Source organism: Emydura macquarii, unplaced genomic scaffold (genome assembly GCF_026122565.2).
Source record: "Emydura macquarii macquarii isolate MOO-44397 ecotype Brisbane River unplaced genomic scaffold, CSIRO-AGI_Emac_v2 contig_2184, whole genome shotgun sequence".
In the NCBI taxonomy this organism is placed as follows: Eukaryota; Metazoa; Chordata; order Testudines; family Chelidae; genus Emydura; species Emydura macquarii.
In genome coordinates, this window is record NW_027132321.1 from 2,848,988 (window position 1) to 2,867,540 (window position 18,553).

Below are 18,553 nucleotides of genomic sequence, written 5' to 3' on the forward strand. Positions count from 1 at the left end.
CTGGCCCCTTTCTGCCATGTCACACTGCAATACAGGGCCACATGGAATTTGCTATCCAATAGTATCCCAACATCTTTCAGCCATTATTACTTTGAGGCACCTCCATCATCCATCCCATGGAATATTTTTCCAGCTGAAGTCACCGGAGGGAAATAAGGAGCCTACACTCCCTGTTTTGTTTCAGTACTAGGATTTGAGAGGATCCCTGAATCAGGCTCTGCTGTTGGCAATGCTGAGTGATGGGTGCTGATGCTGGGTGAGGATAATCCCACCCAGAATAGGAGAGGGATGAATGTGGGCAGAAGGGGAAGTAGGAGCTGGGACAGAGAGGTCCTGGAGGAAAACCCTAGGAATAGCTTAGCTTGGGTCAGAAAGTTGAGGCTCAGCTTTAGTGTTGCTGCCATTTGCACAGCCAATAAAAGAACGACCTCAGGAACAGGGATGCCTTTGAACAGTAAACCAGTGTGTGTGCGCTCCGTGCTAGAGCATGGTAAAATCTCAGCCCATTCGTCGTCTGGTTTTGTGATTAGCCCTTTGCATTGCTAACCAAAGCAGAATGCCTTCAGCAAGGACCTGATCCAAAGTTCACTGCAATCAATGGAAAGGCTCCTATTGACTTCAGCAGGCTTTAGTTTCAGCCCCCAAAGAATAAACCCAAATCCATTTCAAATGTGTGTATTTCCTTCAAGCTTCCCTGATTTCCTCATGCCTCCTTGGAACCTGCTTGACTGTCTCACACAGCTTTATTATTTTATTTTTTTATTTAGATCAAAACTTTTGTCAGATTGTATAAAATTGCCAACCACCAAAGTAATAGACTAAACAAACAGAGAAAAAGTTTGTAAAATACCCGTTTCACAAAATCTCATTTATTGACATCCTCTGTTACTCCGTTATGCTTTATACATGATTAATTTTGGTGATTTATGGGACTCCTGATGAGTTTCTATCCTACTACACTTCGTTTTCAGCGAGCATAAATTCACTGTGCATTGCATGCCCAGCCGTCAGTGAGCAGAAGAGTTTTCATAGCTTTTGTTTTTACACTTTCTTGATGTATATGTCAATCAGAACTTCAAAATGAGGCTGCAGTCTCTTGAGGCTATTCAGTCCTGGTGCTGCTATGCGTATTCCAACGTTTTAGGGCACTTCACCTGCTCCTGACATGTAACTGGTTTCAACCACAGAGGCGCCTGCACTTGACAGCTGCATGGTGTGACCCCAAATCTTTAAAGCTTTTGCCCCAAATAGTCCTGAAGTTGGTGGGAACTTGAAGTCAGACTTGATGGGAGTTTTGGGTGTTTGTGGAATGCAGAACTGGCCTCTCTACATATACCTTCTGTAATTCACATCAGCAAGGTGGTAAGGTCTTTGGGACAGGAAGTCTTTTTATTAGGTGTATGTCCAATGCGCAGCAAAATAGGGCCCTGATCCCTGCTCGGGCTTCTAGGCATGATGAATGCTGCTAACGATGATCATTAATGTTAAGCATGAAAGGGCGCTGTGGGACCGGATGCTGACTCAGTTAGAACAGAGCCAGAGAAGAATGAGGTCCTTCACGAAAGGCAATTCATCTTCGGTTTCGCAAAAGCATTTAAAAAGCAGATTTTTTGCTAAGCAGAGTTTCTCAGGACTTGGTGCAGTAGAGAACAGGAGAGGTATATGATTCGAATCAGTGTGGGCTGCCTGCAGCACTGGGAGGTCTGAGAGTGGCTGCCATGGTTCAGAGTGGGTGACGCCCACTCCCGTCCCAGCAAACATGAACCTACCCATTGCTAATGCTGTTCTACAGTCAGTGGAGAATTCGCTGCTTTGCCGAGGCCTCAGATTGCCCGCTGTTCTCATCTCCAGAGAGAAAATACAAAAGAGAGGACAGGATTTTCCAAAGTGCCAGAATGACTTAGATGTACTAATCTCATTGAAAGTCAATCAGATCTGTTGCTACTACGTCACTTAGATGCTTTTGAAAATACCACCCAAAATATCTAGATAGAAAACAAAATGTCCTTTTTGCTGACCAAGAAGTATGCCCATTTACCTTCATGCTATTGGGTTTGTTTTCTAGCTAGGCCCTGGTGCATGTTGCAAGCTAACTTCTTTTGACGTTTTCCACATTTAAACTATTTCTCGTGAGTGAGTCCAGAAATTCTGGAGCCCAATCTCTTATTAAGAGAGCAATTCTCACAGTGGTGTATGGATAGTATAGTTCCCGTTTCCGCAGTGCTCCACCCTTGATAATCTCCAGAGCACACTCCTCCTTCGGTGCACCTGGCTTCTGCATCACATGGGAAACTGTTTGCTTAGCCGTTTCTGGGGGGAAAGGGAAATAAAAGAAAGAGAATTGTGTCCTCACAAACATGTGCATAGCAATGGAACTCTAAAGATCAACATTATGGAGGTATTTGGCATTCTGGAAACTAATTCCGAAGTAAAGTGGATTTAAAAAAAAAATCTAATTTTGATATTTCAGCCAAACTTCAATTTTTTTTTTTTAAGAAGGAAAGTTGGTGAGATGTATTACTTTTTCTCTGCTTTTGGAGTAAATATAGAACTGGAAACTTTTGTTTTTGTTGCTAATTATATTACTAAGTTATTTGGGTCAAAAAGCCTGGATAAAATTTTCAGAAGTACTCAAGTGCCATTTTCAAAAGTGACTTAGGAGCCTAAGTGTCTAAATCCCTTTTGAGAAAGTGCCTTAGATGTTTTTGAAAATTTTATATCTTGGCTTTTACTTGTGTTTAGGACTTATTGGGTGCCATAGAAATAAAGTAATCATTATCATGGCAAGTCTGAGACAGTCCTATTTGGGCTTGTGACTATAAAATCATCATTGATGCAATTTTTAGATGTCCTAAAGAGGTTTGCATGGAAGTTAAGGTGATAAACTGAATTAAGTAGAAACAGTTCCTTCATTTTGTATCTGAAGCAATGAACTTTTAGGAGATTTGGGTGCAGTATGGTAAAAACACCTAAGGAGAATAATGAAACTATTTTTTAAAAGTACGGAGTTTCATTAAAAATGTTCATACTAACAAAAAAGCTGACACGTGCACACTATACTCCACTCTCTGGATGTAAGTAATATTTTTATGCCAGAGTAGTGTTTGTGCAGAGCTCCTAATTAGCAAGGCCAAATGACAATGCTGATCATACCAGTAGCAATATGGCCCAGGACGCAGAGCGTGATGGAAACATTGATGTTCTCAACTATCAATTCCTGTCGCAAGGAGCTGAAAAATCCATCCAGGGCAAACTTAGTTGCAGAGTAAGGAGCGACAAATGGAACTCCAATTTTACCTAGAGAGACACACAACAGCAATGTTTACATGGCTAAGTACTTTACGTCCACAGAAGCAAAACCATGTCATTCTGACTTTGTGTTATCCTTCAGCAGATGTACTATTTTGACTCACAGTAACTAACTACCTCAAAGGGCTGAAGGATATAAGTAATTCCACTATCAGAGGGGTTGGAGTGAGGGGAACTCTTCTCTAAAACATTCCTAACATAGTTTTCTGGTAATACATGGCGTGTGCAAAATAGAAGATGGCATGGGGTGATATAAAGTTGTTATCAGCATGAGTTCTGAAAGACCTGCAGGACTTACTCATGAGAAACGTGAGCCTTGCATAGAACACACATCCACATATATATCTGTGAATGTGTATATGACGCACAACCTAGCAAACAAATAATATGTATTGTTATGGCAGATATTACCATGTGGCGCCATTACGTAGTCTTACCAGATCTTCTGCTTAGTGTGCAAATGAGTGTTGACTTTTGGGGAGATATGCAGGGGTGGTGTTCATTTTTGATTATGCCAGGTTGTGTGGAGAGGCAGCTTCAGAAAAGGGGGAGTTTGATCTCTGCCTTGGACTCACATGAGGGTCCATTCTTGAGGCAGAGCTGTTCTCTGGGAACCAGGTGTTGGTGCTAGGCTGAGACTTCTGGAAGCAGAGATTGCCCCTTGTGCTGTTTGATGATCTCATTTTAGGACAGGTGTATGTGTGTAGGTAAAACAAGCTGCATGTGGAGTTACACCCAAACTGTGCATCACAGATTTCTCCTCTGCTGGGAAGCTGACCCACAAGATTCTGGACATGTGCTGCCGCTCAGCAGAATGGTACCAGAAGAAAGGCAGTATGTGAATCATATAGACTGGTTAACAGACTTTATCCCATTGAACCCACAGTCCCAGTCAATTATTTTAGTTTCTCAGGTGGTCCTCCTCCTCTCTTCTGAAAAGCAATTTCAGAAGCAGCCTCCTTTGAATCCTAGAAGGAACTAAACCAAAAGAAAGAATCGAGCATCAATAACCATAAGGGTCTGTAGCCTGGTTCACTCACCTGCTGTGGATGTAACCACAACGATGCTACCCCCACTCTCCTTCAGCATCGGCAGTGCAGAGACTGTCATAGTCACATAGCTGAGAAAGTTAACCTCCAGGAGTTTTCGTATATGCGCGACGTCTCCGTCAAAGTAGTTAAAGTAGGTGTAACCAATGTGATTGAGGATCAGCATGTCTAGGCCTCCTGAAAGCAAAGTGGGTGTTTTAGCTTCAGCTGGAATAAAATGAAGAAACTTTTTAATGAACCTATGCCAACAGGATTTGAACACAGGACTCTCTGACCATAGCATAGACCTTTTATCATTTACACTAAAGGAGAATACTTCCTTAACTAATAGCTATAGTAGGTTGTTACCCTCCAGTGACAAAAGGGAAAGCCTAAATACATCTTGCATTGTGTTACACTTGCATTCCCAAACCACCGATGTATCTCAAAAACCAAAACCGTTTTTTCCAGTGTCTATAAAATGTTGAGAAAAACGAAAAGCAAACACTATAACCACATTATCCAGTGTATACTGCCAGCAATATTAATAATACTTATAATAAGTATATACTTTGAAGTGACCATAGGAGGTGTCAGCAATATTCTGAGTCAGTTCACTGCTCCTTCATCTCTGGAGACATACGCTTATAGCCTGGGCTTTAGTGAGAAGTAAAAATGAGATGGGGGTTATTTGTCTCCAGTGCTTTGTGAAAGGGGCAGGTGGTGATTTTCAAGCAGCAAGCTGCTAACGTACCCCATAATTGTGTGGCCTTCTTCACCACGTCTTCTGCAAGCACCATGTCCTCCATGCTGCCGCTCACATAGTGAGCAGATGCTGCACCCAGCTCTAGACACTGTGCGACAACCTGAGACAAATGCAACATTGAGAGAGGGATTCCCCCCTGTTAGTCCTCTTAAGGTCTCAAAGGGACATGTGGGTGGCTCAGTGGGCAGAGGATTACATTCTCCTACTTGGTGCATCCAGTTTGTGTTCACAGAGTCAGATTCATAGCTGGTGTAAATACATTGACAGCAAAGGAATTTCACCATGCGGGCATTTGATCCCGTGGCTCTGCCTGTAAAAACCACAGGTGAAACATCTGGTTCTGCAAACACTTACTTGGCAGTAAATTGTCATGTTTTTCATGGCATTTTGTGAATGATTATTGCTGTTACAGCCCTTGTAATAACATACTGGAGACCCTGGCATAGCACTCAGGTGTTAGTAATTGCATCTGTCAGAAAATAACGTCTACTCTCTTCAGTTCTGTTTATCTTTTAAAAATATTAGTAACTAAAAATTCAAACTCTGATCTTAACGGCCAGGTTTTTGCATGGGTGAAAGCAGCCCTGTGCACAAGTTTTTGTCGAGGAGGTATGTATAATGCAGTGACCTTGCCGTGCAATCCACCGGTCTTTCTAGTGTCTTTCTCAGTACTGAAATTTAATTCCTTTCCGTGCAGGAGCCAGGAGCAGAGCAAATGAGTCATTTTGCAGAATCAGGGACTAAAAAAGCGTGGAGCTTTTAGATTCAGCTGAGTTTGACCGGGCTAAACAATAAGAACAAGTAGCGAGAAGTGAGAAATCACCACTTTCTCAAAAGCTCATAGCTCAAAAATGGCCCGTGAATGGTGTGCATAAAAATTAGCAAGTGAAGGGTGTAGGGACATAAGAATTCCCAGGCTGGGTCAGACCAGGAATCCATCTTATCCAGTGATCTGTGTCTTACATTGGCCAGCACCAGGCACATCAGATGAAAGTCCAAGAAACCCTGCAGTGCCAGTGGGCAGTGAAAAATAGGCTTTAAAATGGCAGTGGATGGGAGTTGAAAAGAGGCTTTTGCTTGAAAATATCCTATAACCTTCATTATGAGACATTATTGCATTTCCATAAACTACGTATGAGTTTGAGCGTGCATATCTCTATAATCAAGTGTCCACATATATGTAATATACTCATCACCACAGTATCTAGGCACCACAGGAGTGTTTGGCTAGCCATTTACTTTCTGAAGTTTGGCTTCTGTCCGCGCTGTGACCAGAACGTGGGCTCCCATCCGCGCCAGGTGATAAGCCATCTGCTCTCCAATTCCAGTGCTTGCTCCAGTGACGATCACTCGCTTCCCTTTCAGCATCTCTGCAGAGTAGTGCATGGAGAATGTTACATGTTCCACTATCATGGTCCACAAAAACACTTGGGCCTGAAAGACTAGTGAAACCAACCATTCCTGTGCCAAACGATACAAGTGCAATCTCAGATCAACCCATCCTATTGCTCTTATTCCCAAGAGAAAAAAAGATCAAGGGAGCAGTGAAAACTCATACAAAAATACAGGTTTAATGCACAATCACTTCCATTTGAAACCTACTAAATCTGAGTATCTACATCTAGAGCAAACTCAAACTAAACTCAAACAACTAAACAAACTAACAACTCTAACAAACTAACATCCAAGAGCCCACGGCTTTAAAAATGTGGATCCAAAATTCACAACTGACCTTTGTTTCTCTAATGGGGCAAGCCCAACCCCTAGCACTCATTTCTTCAGCTAGTGTAAATCAGCATCACTCCATGGACCACAGTGGAGTTATGGTGTTTTACATCAGTTAAGAATCTGGCCCTGATTTTTCTACCGAGATAGAGAGGAAAGCCTTCTCCCTGTGAAGATGTTTTTATCCAGAGCTGAATTTTGTGGCTGAGCTCCCTCTCTAATATGAAAATAAGACATTTTAGATTTCATGGCACTAAATATTGTGTCCAGTTATTTTTATTAGCAGTAGTATCAACCACAGGACTTAAAAGTTTAAAATGAAAAAAAATTAAAATAACTTCCGACGAAGTAGGTTTCTGCCCAAGAAAGCTTATGCCCAAAAAAATGTGTTAGTCTTTAAGGTGCCGCAGGACTCTCGCTGTTTTGCTAAAATAATTTGGTTGATTTCAGATCAGGTGACATTCCTGGACATACTTCATTTCAAAGGGTTACGGTCTGGAATTTGAGAGACTCGTGAAACTGCAGCATTATCTCTGGATGGATCTGTTATCATAAGTCTCAAATGTGCCTCTTTCTCTCATGGTTTTATAGTATGTTCGCTTTAATCACTTACCTGGTTTAAAATCTTCCTTTGAATAAAACCAGAAGGCCAAGATCAATCCCGCAAATGGAACCAGAATCTTTATCAACAGCCCCATCCCACTGTAGAAAAACAAGCACAAAAGAGTCAAACCCTGCAGGTCTGAGCCCCACGAAAGCAGAGATGTATAAATATTCTGAAACTCTGGCAGCAAGTGACAGCAGCTTTGAAAACTGTACCTTGAAAACAAGTTGCAGATGAATCCGTCACAGCCTTTGGTTGCTTTTTGCCCAGGTTAACAATTATTAACCTAAAACGTGAACGTCACTTGGAATTCCTCCTGCCTATTGCCCGCTGTTCTGCTATTGATTGCTGTTGTGTGTTCTGAGCACATCGAAGGAAGGTGTCCTTCGGCTAGAAAGAGCCAACCTCTGAGAAAGGAAGGGTGGGTTTGTGGAACTTGGGTTTAAGAGACATGGGTTCAATTTACCGGCTCTAACATGCTTTCTTGAGTAGGTCACTTAACCGTCCTGTGCCTCTGTTTTCTCGTGCCTATACAATAGACAAGATGCTTCCCTACCTTCTAGGGGTGTTGTGAGGATTCATTAAGGATTGTGAAGTGCTCAAATACTACAGGAATGAGGCCATATAAGAATCTAGACAGAACTTTTTAGTGTTTGCAGCACAAACTCAGCAGGATTCTGCAATTTATTATTTGTATAACACCGACCATACGCGCAATGCTTTATACTTATAAAAGCACAAGGTCTATGCATTAAGGAGCGTATGTAGACAGACAGTACACACATGCAGGGAAGAAGGCAGTAAAAGCCAGAGTAAATCAGCAGTTGAGTGAGACGTGTCTTGTAGTTCCAGTATATTTTTTCCCCTTTATTGGATCTTATCATTGCTAAAAAGGGTGCGTGTGTAAACACTTCCCTGGGGAAATAGGGATTGCAGGCTTCTCTGAAGAAGGCTCTTTTGAGGAGAGGAGTTGGAGAGGAGTGAGTTCTGGGGGTCTAGATTAGGGCAGGAGTTCTAAAGCTAGGGAAAAGAAATACGTGCATCAGGACTGCAGGATCACCTCCTATATTTCTATAGCAAACTAATGGAAAGTTGTTGCTACTAATTTGTTTTTAGGAGAAATTTGCATTTCAGGGAGGCAAAGTGCAATGTTTTCAGTGCATTTCCAAGCATACAAGTGTTGTCTGCAAACAGCGTCATTTCAGAACTCTGCTATCTGAGGAGCTGACCAGACTTGTTTTATTGCAAGGTCTTGGCTCTGCTCAGATTCGGTGTGAAACTCAAACATGGGGTTTTTCTCTATTGTTTTCTAAACACAATCCCTTTAAAATCTCATTCTGCTTAAAATCCTTTCTTTTCCAAACTGAAATAAAAAAACAGTCCACATCCTAAAACAGGGAATTCCAGAGTCAGACAAGTCAGTGCAGAAAAGAGTGCAGGGAAACCTCGCAAATCTGCCTCGGAGAAAAGCAGCCATGTACAAACTTTGAACCTTGATTGTGAGTGCCTGCATGATGGAAAATATTCTCACCTTGGAAATCAGTGTCTGTCCATCAAGTCTTTAATCTGCTGTATCAGATTTGCTCTCCGTCAGTGAAAATGACAATGGTTGGGGTGGATTGCCTCTTGCTGTATTTACCCTGTTCCTGCTTTGGAAGACATTAGTGTGTTTACACAACACACTGAAAAGAGGAGGGATTTTTACCGGAAAAGAATGAGTTTCCCTTGGAAGAACAACATTGGTGTAGCAAACCACGTGTTTTGTGGGGCTTTTTTATTTGTCCTGTGAAAGTGAAGATCAGCTGGGAGACTGGCTGGTTGATTGGATAAGAGTCAAGAAAGTAAAAACATACAAAGTGATGGAGATTTTTAAAGAAAGAAAAAGGAAGGGACCCAGCGACAAGGAGAATAATAATTAAAAAGGGAGCTAGAAAATGGAAATGTGGTAGATAGAGGGAGAAAACGAAAAAGTAAATGGATGGAGGATGGACGGGGAAGAGGTGAATGAGAAGAAATGGGCAAATCCTGTCCTGGTGTAAATAAAGAAAACTCAGGCCTTATCTACATTGGAAAGATTGCACTTACTTAACTAAAATCTGTTTTTTAAGCTGTTATAGTCACAGTGGTTCAAACCCTTGTATGGATGCTCTTATTTCAGTTTAAGGATTTTATCAACACTAAAAAGATTTACTGCTTCAACCATACCATTATATTTATATTGCAAAGAAAAAATCTAGTGGGGATGCAGTTATGCTGGTATTGTGGTAGTGCTTATTGTGGTATAGTTTTATTCCAGTTTGGGAAACAAAATCAGCTATGCAGTTATAAGACACCTCATGGTTTAAAACTGCACCCACATTGGGGTTTATACCAGTATAGCTATATCAATAAAAAAAAAAAAAAAACAACCCACAAAACCACACACACACACAACACAATTCTAGCCATCAGTTAAAATTGTATAACTTTTCTAGTGCAGACCAGGCTTAAGAGTGGTTTAAACTTTTTCCCAATCCACAATCGTCTACACATAAAAATTATATTGCTTCAACTGTGGCCTTATCTACACTAGAAAAGTTTTGTTGGCATAGCTACAGCAGAAAACCTCTCTAGAGTACCTGCATCTTATACCAGCAGAGTTGATACCAGTTCCCCAAAAGACATAACATGTACTAAGAAAGGCACTTTTATGTTGGTATGAATGCATCTGCACTAGGGCTTCTATGGGCATGGCAATGTCAGGGGGGAAAAAAAAGTCACGCCCCTCATTAGCATAGCTAGGCCAGTGTAAGTTTTAAGTGTAGATCAGGCCTCATTGAAGTGGTACAATCCCCAGTGTGAACACGGTTACACTGTACAAAGATGCTTCTTACTGGTATAGCTATTCCTATATGGGAAGGGGGGTGGGGAATAAACTATAGCAGAATAACTTTGTGCCATTGTAACTATTTCTGTAATATGTATAATCACAATATGTACAATTACACTGGTACAAAACTGTGTTTGGACCAGGCCTTGATCTAAATAAACAACGGCCACTCCTAAACCAAAATAAGTTCGTCCAAGGGTGACCAGATAAAGCCCCAAATATTGGGTCTGTCCCTACAAAATCAGGACATCTGGTCAGCCTAGTCCACACAGGGGCTCACACCAGTTCAACTACGTCTGCTTAAATTCACACCTTGGGCCTGGTCTGTACGTAAAACTTAGGTCAACCTAGCTGCACTGTGGAAAAATTTCACACCTGTGCAACGTAGTTATGCTGGCCTAAACCTGGTGTAGACCCCACTAGGTCAAGAATTCTTTTGTCAACCTAGCTACTGGCTCTCAGAGAAGCACGGGAAAGCCACTTCTGTCAAGGTAGAAATGTCTGTGCCACAGAGGCGCAGCTACAGCTGTGCCCTTGTAGTGTTTGTAGTGTAGACATGCCTGGTGCAGCTTGTCTATGTAGATAAGGCCACAACTGAAGTCAGTGGCACTGTAGTGTGAGCCAGAAAGATGCAACAGAGAAAGGAAGTGTGGGGGGAATACATACAACTCTAAAGTTAGTGAAATTTATTTTAGTCACGAATTCACGTTGCTGCATTTCCCCTGATACATTCTCCCTGCGGGGGGCCAGGACTGGCTGGAAGGGTGTTCTTGGAGTTGTAGGAAATTCCTGTCTTTCCTGCTTTATTCAGTCTTTGGCATGTATTATGAAATATCCCATAGTGCAGAGTCTAGCAATCCCTCCTTAAATTTCAGCTCAGATCTGGGTACAAGAGAGCGTTTCACAATAATATATTTATTAGAGTTGGTTGGGAAAAGAGGAACAATTTCATGAACATTTTTCAGTTTCTTTTATACATGTGGAAAAAAATTAATTTAAATTTGGAAAATTTCCATCAGCACTAATTATTTGCCCCAGAAAGGAAAACAGAAAGCCAGGAGTGGTGTCTGCTAGCAATCACCTTTGATGGAGATAGGTTGTTTCCCCCACTTACCACAAACACCAGCTGTTATGTGGCCATAATCCAGTTTGTAAGAAGTCAGAACTGAGATCAGAGAAATTCTGGATACTTATTTTGCTATATATTCTGCATTATGTAGTTAAATTATTCTGGATACTGTGGCTAAAGCAATGGGCTGGAATGCTGGCTAGTTTTTGTTAGGACTTGGTCTGTTATTTCTAGGTGTGCCAAGCTCCCACGGAGCTGCGGGCGCTCAGCCCCTCTGAAAATCAGGTCACTTGGCTTTGGGTGGGCAACTTTCTCTCTTGAGTAAACACAGATACGTGTCTGGAGTAGAACTTGTCTGACTTTCCCTGGCATAGCATGCTATTGTTTTCCATGTTTACAACCAGGACTCTGTGATTTGAAGCAATTTGAAGGAATTGCAGTCTTAATTGAAAATACAGAGTGCTGTCTATTAGCTTAAAAAATCAAAACCAAGATTTAAAAACAACCCAAAAACCAGCCAGCTTTCTGCTGTGGAAATGACCTTGCCATGGTCTACTTAATCACAAGAGCCGTTCCAACATCGCTAAGGCATTGCATTTCTTCTGTGAATTTCAAATCTGCCTCCTGCAAGGATTTTGTCCACCAGGAGAGGGAGGTATGGGACAGAGTACAATCCTTTCACCTCTGCAAAGGTCTCTTCATGCGCAGCTGACATATACATAGTCTAACAATCAAGAGCCTAGTTCCTTTAAATAAAAATGTCTCATAAAGACAATAATGAGACCAGGTGGGTGATGTTATGTAAAAGCAGTGACCATTGCATTTTGCTGGAGGGGTCGTTAGTCCTTAAGTCTGTTCAAATGCACAGGCAGGAGTGTGAGCTAAGGAGGAGTTAGAATTAGGGAATGCAACCCCAGAACACCAAATTAAAAAATCTTCTCCAGCATGCCTTCACTGTGCTCCCAGCTCAGGGAATTGCGGTGCATGCTTTTGCATCCTGTAATGACAGGAGTGGCATGATGCATTGGTTTTCAGGACTGTAAAATGCCACAGGATCCCAGGGTGAAACATGAGGGATCCCAGCATTGCATTCCCTAAGTGAAAAGAAACCTGGAGCGCCACAGCACCCCAGGTCTTGACTAAGATATCCCTAGAGACATGCAGGAACAGAATGGCCCTGGAGAATTGAGATGGATTAATTTTTCTTTAGGTTCTCCACATTGTAGCTTCTTCTGATGAGATAATCCAGGAGTTCTGGAGCCCAGTCCCGGATCAAGAGGGGGATTTTGGTAACTGTGTATTTGTAGTAAACTTCCCGTTGGCGGAGGGCTCCCCCCTTGATGATTTCCAGCGCACACTCCTCCTTCGGCGCAGGGGACACCTGCACCACGTCAGAAGCTGCTTTCATGGCGCTTTCTAGCACAGCAGAAGAAAAGGAACGTGGGTTAGATTTGCAGTGCTCTCCACCAGGGTGCCCAGCACTGCCAGGGCCAGCTGAACCCGGCTTGGATTTGCTTATTTTAATTGTTGTTTTTAAGCCATTTAACAGCAGTTGAGCCTTCCGAGGTTTAGTGAGCTTGGGAGAAAACCAGCATGACCCGTCTCTTGCTGTTGTTGTTATCTGTGCTGTGTATCATGGTAGCACTGGAGGCCACAGTCAAGACTGGGCAAGAGCCCCCATTTTGCACAACATTGTAAATTCCCCCACCCCTGTTTTCCAAGCAGCTCCTGTGCGCACACTTTCACTTTTTATGTATTCCCGTTGTAATTACATTCGTACATAAATATACAGCAACATTTTCAGCTGATGTAAATTGATGTAGTTCCATTAACTTCAATGGACCTATGCCAATTTATACCAGCTGAGTGTCTGGCCCACAGACTTACCTTCACTGCACTTCAGGCTAGCTTAGCCATTATTCATTGGCTGATTTCTTTGAGGTGTTGAGTCAGAAAGGGGTCTGAGGGTATGTCTACACTATGGAGACCGTACCATCGCAGTTATGTCACCCTAGCTATGCCAGCAAAGCCCCGTTGTGCAGATGTAGCTTACAGCAACAGAATGAGTTTTTGCATCAGCATAGGAGCGCTGCCTCCCTGTACAACATTAGCTACGTCTACAAAAGCACTCTTTGGATGCCATAGCTGTATTCACCTGGGTTTTATCAGCATAATTATGTCGGTCCGGGTGTGGTTTTTTCACAATCTGACATCGCCATGCTGGTATGAAATGGCAGCGTAGACCAACCTGAGACTGAGATTTGAAGGAGAGGGTAGTTTCCTTTTAGGTAGCCCAGAGAGGACATTCCATGTATTGGGGGCACCATGAAAGAAGACCAGAACATTTGAGGGGAGATGACAAGCAGCACTGGTGGAGCAGAGAGGCGAGAGAGGAGAAGGAATAGAGGGAAGAGTTGTGAAGCAAGTTGAGGGTTAGGATAAAATGCCTGAACTTGGAGGGGGGCTAGTTCCTAAACAGCAAGGTCCACATGGCACTGATCTTACCTGTGTCAATGAAGCCGAGTATACAGAGCGTGATGGAAACATCAACATTCTGAATGATTAATTCCTGCCGCAAGGAGCTGAAAAACCCATCCAGCGCAAACTTAGTTGCAGAGTAGGGAGCGGTAAATGGAAACCCAGCTTTACCTAAATACAGAGCAGCAATGTTGACACGGTTAAGTTCTGTTACAGTGCTGCACGAAGCTTTGTGTGATTCTGCACCAGATGCAACATCCTTTCCAAATGCATTGGAAGTGCATTGGTGAAGTGTCACGCTGACAGCCCCAGAGACGCAGGCACCTAAATCCCATTGGTACCTTAGGATCTTCCCTAAGAGAGCTAGGCACCTAAATCCCCTTAACTCTTTGAAGGTCCTTGGAATAGCCCAGCCCATGCACAGACCAGACCACATCATAGGGGGCAGCAGCAACATAAGCGTCCCACCTTCAGTGCCTTCTGCTGATCTGCTCAGATCTGGCCTAGAGAGAGCGCCTACGCTACAGTGTTGAATTCATTCTCAGTGGCCCTCTGGGTCCTTGGATCCTCAGCCAGGGTCTAACTAAGAGAGCAGATTCACGATAGGGACACCGGGCACTAAGATACTTCACTTCCCCATCAGCCAAAGGGTCAGCTGGGTGTGGATTTCAACACCTGGCTATTGAATTTGATTGACAAAAACAAGGCGACGCTGTATAGTGGGTCAAACAGCCAATACAAAGAGAGAGCCACATGTTCCCAGTCTGTTCTGTTCGGACTGTAATGCCAATATTAGAAGAGCTTTAGCTGTGCTCCTCCAATAAACCCCTTTGCTCGTAATGAAGGAGCATGCCAAGGTGATCGGCTTCTATTTACAAACCCCTAGGGGATCCAAACCAAGCAAAGAGTGATTTTTGTTTTTGTTTTTGGAAGGTGCTGAGTACTTGCACCTCCCATTCACCGCCCTTCCTTTTTGGGTGCTCAGCACTTCTGAAAACCAGCCCCAAGGTCTCTGCCCCAGTTCACAGCCCACCTGCCATGGATGAGACCACAACGATGCTGCCCCTGCTGTCTTTCAGCCTGGGCAGCGCTGAGACAGTCATGGCCACGTAGCTGAGAAAGTTAATCTTCAGAAGCTTCTGCACGTGGCCCACGTCTCCATCAAAATAGTTAAAATACGAGTTGCCAATGTGATTGAGGATCAGCATGTCCAAGCCTCCTGAAAGCAAAGGGGAGAGCCGGGGATATTTTAATTGAGGGTGGAAGAGAATGAAGGATCTGCAATCCACCCCACTTGCGTACGCTACGTATCGTTTCCTATCGTCACCATGAATTTCTGTGGGAATCTATTCCTTGGAATGAAATAAGTATTTTATTTTATTTTATTTTATTATAAATTAATACTAATAAGGTAGGCTTTTGGGTCACCGCACAGGCCTTTTGTCTCTGGAAAACTGGCTCAAAATCCACATTCTGCTTGCTAGTCCAAATGGGATTGGCATTCACTCATCACGTCCCAGTCTTCAGACTATATTACAAAAACACGCTGTTGTGATTTGTACTTTCTGCTCATTCAGGGCTGGAATAGCACGGGGGTGGGATGGAGGGGTGGGGCAGGGTGTGCATGTGGGCCCACAGCATCAGGGGTGCTGCGGAGAGCGGACAGGTATGCCTTTGCACAGCTTGGTGCAGTGACTCGTGACTGGCATAGCAAAGTTGCTGCAGCTCAGAGAGGACAGAGAAATGCAACACCCAGGGCTCTGCAGGCCAGGACTGAAATCCAGGAGCGCAGAGTTTTACAGGGGTGTACGACTGCAATCAAGAGTGCACTAGAGATCAAGCGAGTGTTAGAGCTGTGTGTGGGTGCAGGTTTTGAACAGAGTGGAGGACAGCAGGGCAGGATTGCAGTCCATTAGCAGGACAAAGACTGCATTGGCGGAGCTGTGGTGGGCGCATGCACAGTGCCTGTCCAATTCTATGGTTTGCTCTTTTCAGTTTTATTCGTATCTCACATTCACAAATAGCCATTTCAGACAACATTTCCCCTCCCCTCCTATTTTTCCTGCCTTTGTTTTGTTTTGAATGGCAGACAGTAATGTGACTAGGGAGGGATGCCACATCCCTCCGCATTTTTTTCACTCGTTAAAAGTCTGGTGGTGATTTCCAGACAGTGAGCTGCCAACGTACCCAGTACTACTTCAGCCTCCTTCACCACCCGCTCAGCAAAGGCCTCATCCTCCATGCTGCCGCTCACATACTGCGCGGAGGCTGCACCCAGCTCCAGACACCGTCTGACGACCTGGAAGGCATGAACGGAATGTTTCAGAAACACGTTTCCCATTGATGAGCCTCTGAGAGCTCATTGTGTGACATCCATGGGGGGATAGACATGGGTCTGTGTACAGAATGAGAGCATTCTGCCTACCAAGTATTACTCGGTTGAACACACTAGCTCTGTCTTTAAACAGTGGGCATTAAAGGATCTGAGAATGGGGTTTGGAGCCTCCTGGGATTTCAAAGTCTGTGTACCATGGAAACCTGAAAAGTCACTTGGCTGGCAGGGATAAACGATGGCAGACAAACGTGTTACCCAAAGCCGCCGGGGGCTATTTACCAGTATAGTCTGCTCTGCCATGGAATTCTGTGGTTGCAGGAGTGGGTGTGAGTAGGGTGTATTAGTGCAATGCAGTGAGAGGGCACGCTTGTGTGTCAGTGCGCGTGTGACTGTGCATATGAGCTCGTGTGTACATGAGTGAGTGTAAGCAGGCATACCAGCCCGTGTATAAGAAGAAGTGCGCATGCGTGCGCGCTCACGAGTCTGCATGTATGTTTGAGTGTGTGAGAGCATCAGCGTGCAAGTGTCTGAACGTGCATATTATGTAATTGCAGTGGGGAGTGTGCATGCATGTCCATACGTATGACACAAGACTGGCCTTCGTGTGCACTGCCACCAGCATGCATATGCGCGTGCTCGGTACTTACTTTCTGAAGTTTGGCTTCCGTCCGCGCTGTGACCAGAACGTGGGCTCCCATCCGCGCCAGGTGATAAGCCATCTGCTCTCCAATTCCAGTGCTTGCTCCAGTGACGATCACTCGCTTCCCTTTCAGCATCTCTGGCAAGCAAGGCACAGGGATGTTAATTTATCAGGACACTAGAGAAAGATCCCTAGTAGAGACCAAAGTAGACAACAAGCTAGTCCAACCTGCCCTAGGTGGCATGCCCCCCCTCCCCCGCACCAGGCAAACTCTCTGCCTTGTCCCAAGAAAACAGCAGTAAAAAGAATGGTTACAATTCCCAATGTGAATACAGCAATATTAACAGGGACACTGCCAGATTTTTTTAAAAATTATCTCATTGCAAATCAGGCCATGAGATTTTTTTTTATAATGATTTAAAATTTCCAGCCATTTTACAAAAAAAATATACTTTCAAAGTTTTGAAATAAAGATTTTTAAATTTTTTTTTTCAAATAGCCTTTTTCTAGGTTTTTTTTTTTTAATGAACTTAAACGGTGTGAAATTGAGTGTTAAAATCTGAATCATAGAACTCCCACTTCCCCTGTTTCCTAAGAAAATATTTCCGTGTGTTACTTGCTTGATGTAATTTGAAAGCTCTGCTAAGCAGAGTGTTCTATTATCTGCAGTGTTACAAATGCCCAGGCATGTTCCATTTCAGGCTGTGTACACATCCCGTGCAAAACATTCAAATGTGGCTTTTTCTGTTTAATTTTAAAATACATTCGCTTTTAATAACTTACCCGGTTTAAAATCCTCCCTTGCTGAATAAAAACAGAAGGCCAAGACCAGTCCTACCAAGGGAATGGAAATCTTTCTCAGCAGACCCATCCCACTGCAGAATCAGGAAATAATAAAGCATGAAAGAAGAAGGGAAAAAACAACAACTACTCCTCCGCAGAGCTGCTCCAGACAGAAGCAGCAGTGCCCACCCTTTAAAAACCTGTTAGTGAAGCAACTACAACTCTGCAAAGGTTCAACCTTTGGAAAATCACAATGGTTGGATTGATGGGTCCATCAAAACCTTTAATAAAATAAATCTTGGCCTAAGTGACAGAGTCACTTTGGGTTCTGGCCAGCTTATTGAATATTTCCTGTCCCTATGTTAAAATACAGGATTTTGCAGGAAGAGGTGTGTCTTTGCTGGAAAGCATCAAATTTCACTTTTGGGAGCATTGGAGGCTGCCTCCTGAAGGTGAAATCATGTTGGATTGTATTATTATTTGTCTGTTAAGCGCTGACGTTGCACTTCAGGCACTATTGCAGACGTGTAAGAGGACATAGGCCCTGCCCCAAGGAGCTTCCAATTTTATTGCAGTTCAGGCACAGGGAAAGCAATTCAGGCCCATGAAACCCACCAGTTGGGGGTACTGGTTCGGGGTTGGCAGGGGGTAGTGTTGGGACGCTTGTCCTCATGCTGTGGATGCTGTACCCTGTTCTGTGGGGAAATGCAGGTCTTTGCTCCCTAGGGGTATCTGCCTGTCAAGTATCTTTCACTAGCACTAAATTCATTTTCAGATTAAAGAGGAAAAATCAAAGAAAACTCCAGAGCAACATCTGAAGGCTCAGTGTGTTAGCTGCAGTAAAGTCAATTATAGAGGTCTTATTATAGGTGTTGCCTTAAGCTACTGTCAGCATCGCTCTAGCTCTGGGATCTTTGTAGATAGCACAGGACGGTACAATACATCTT

The 18,553-nt window shown here is 43.4% G+C and overlaps 2 protein-coding genes across 2 annotated transcripts; both read right to left on the reverse strand.

Annotated features, from left to right (window-relative positions):
- Positions 1–785: 785 nt before the first annotated feature.
- LOC137160310 (11-beta-hydroxysteroid dehydrogenase 1-like) lies at positions 786–9,107 on the reverse strand. Its single transcript, XM_067558828.1, has 7 exons — positions 8,964–9,107; positions 7,442–7,530; positions 6,343–6,473; positions 5,092–5,203; positions 4,350–4,535; positions 3,154–3,297; positions 786–2,310 (listed from the first exon to the last, which is right to left on the reverse strand). The coding sequence occupies exons 2-7, from the start codon at positions 7,524–7,526 to the stop codon at positions 2,090–2,092; spliced, it is 879 nt and encodes a 292-aa protein (XP_067414929.1). The 5' UTR covers positions 7,527–7,530; positions 8,964–9,107; the 3' UTR covers positions 786–2,089.
- A 3,458-nt stretch (positions 9,108–12,565) lies between these two features.
- On the reverse strand, positions 12,566–17,867 carry LOC137160252 (11-beta-hydroxysteroid dehydrogenase 1-like). The gene is made up of 6 exons (XM_067558717.1): positions 17,607–17,867; positions 16,831–16,961; positions 16,036–16,147; positions 14,882–15,067; positions 13,876–14,019; positions 12,566–12,786 (listed from the first exon to the last, which is right to left on the reverse strand). The coding sequence occupies exons 1-6, from the start codon at positions 17,692–17,694 to the stop codon at positions 12,566–12,568; spliced, it is 882 nt and encodes a 293-aa protein (XP_067414818.1). The 5' UTR covers positions 17,695–17,867.
- Between the last annotated feature and the right edge of the window lie 686 nt (positions 17,868–18,553).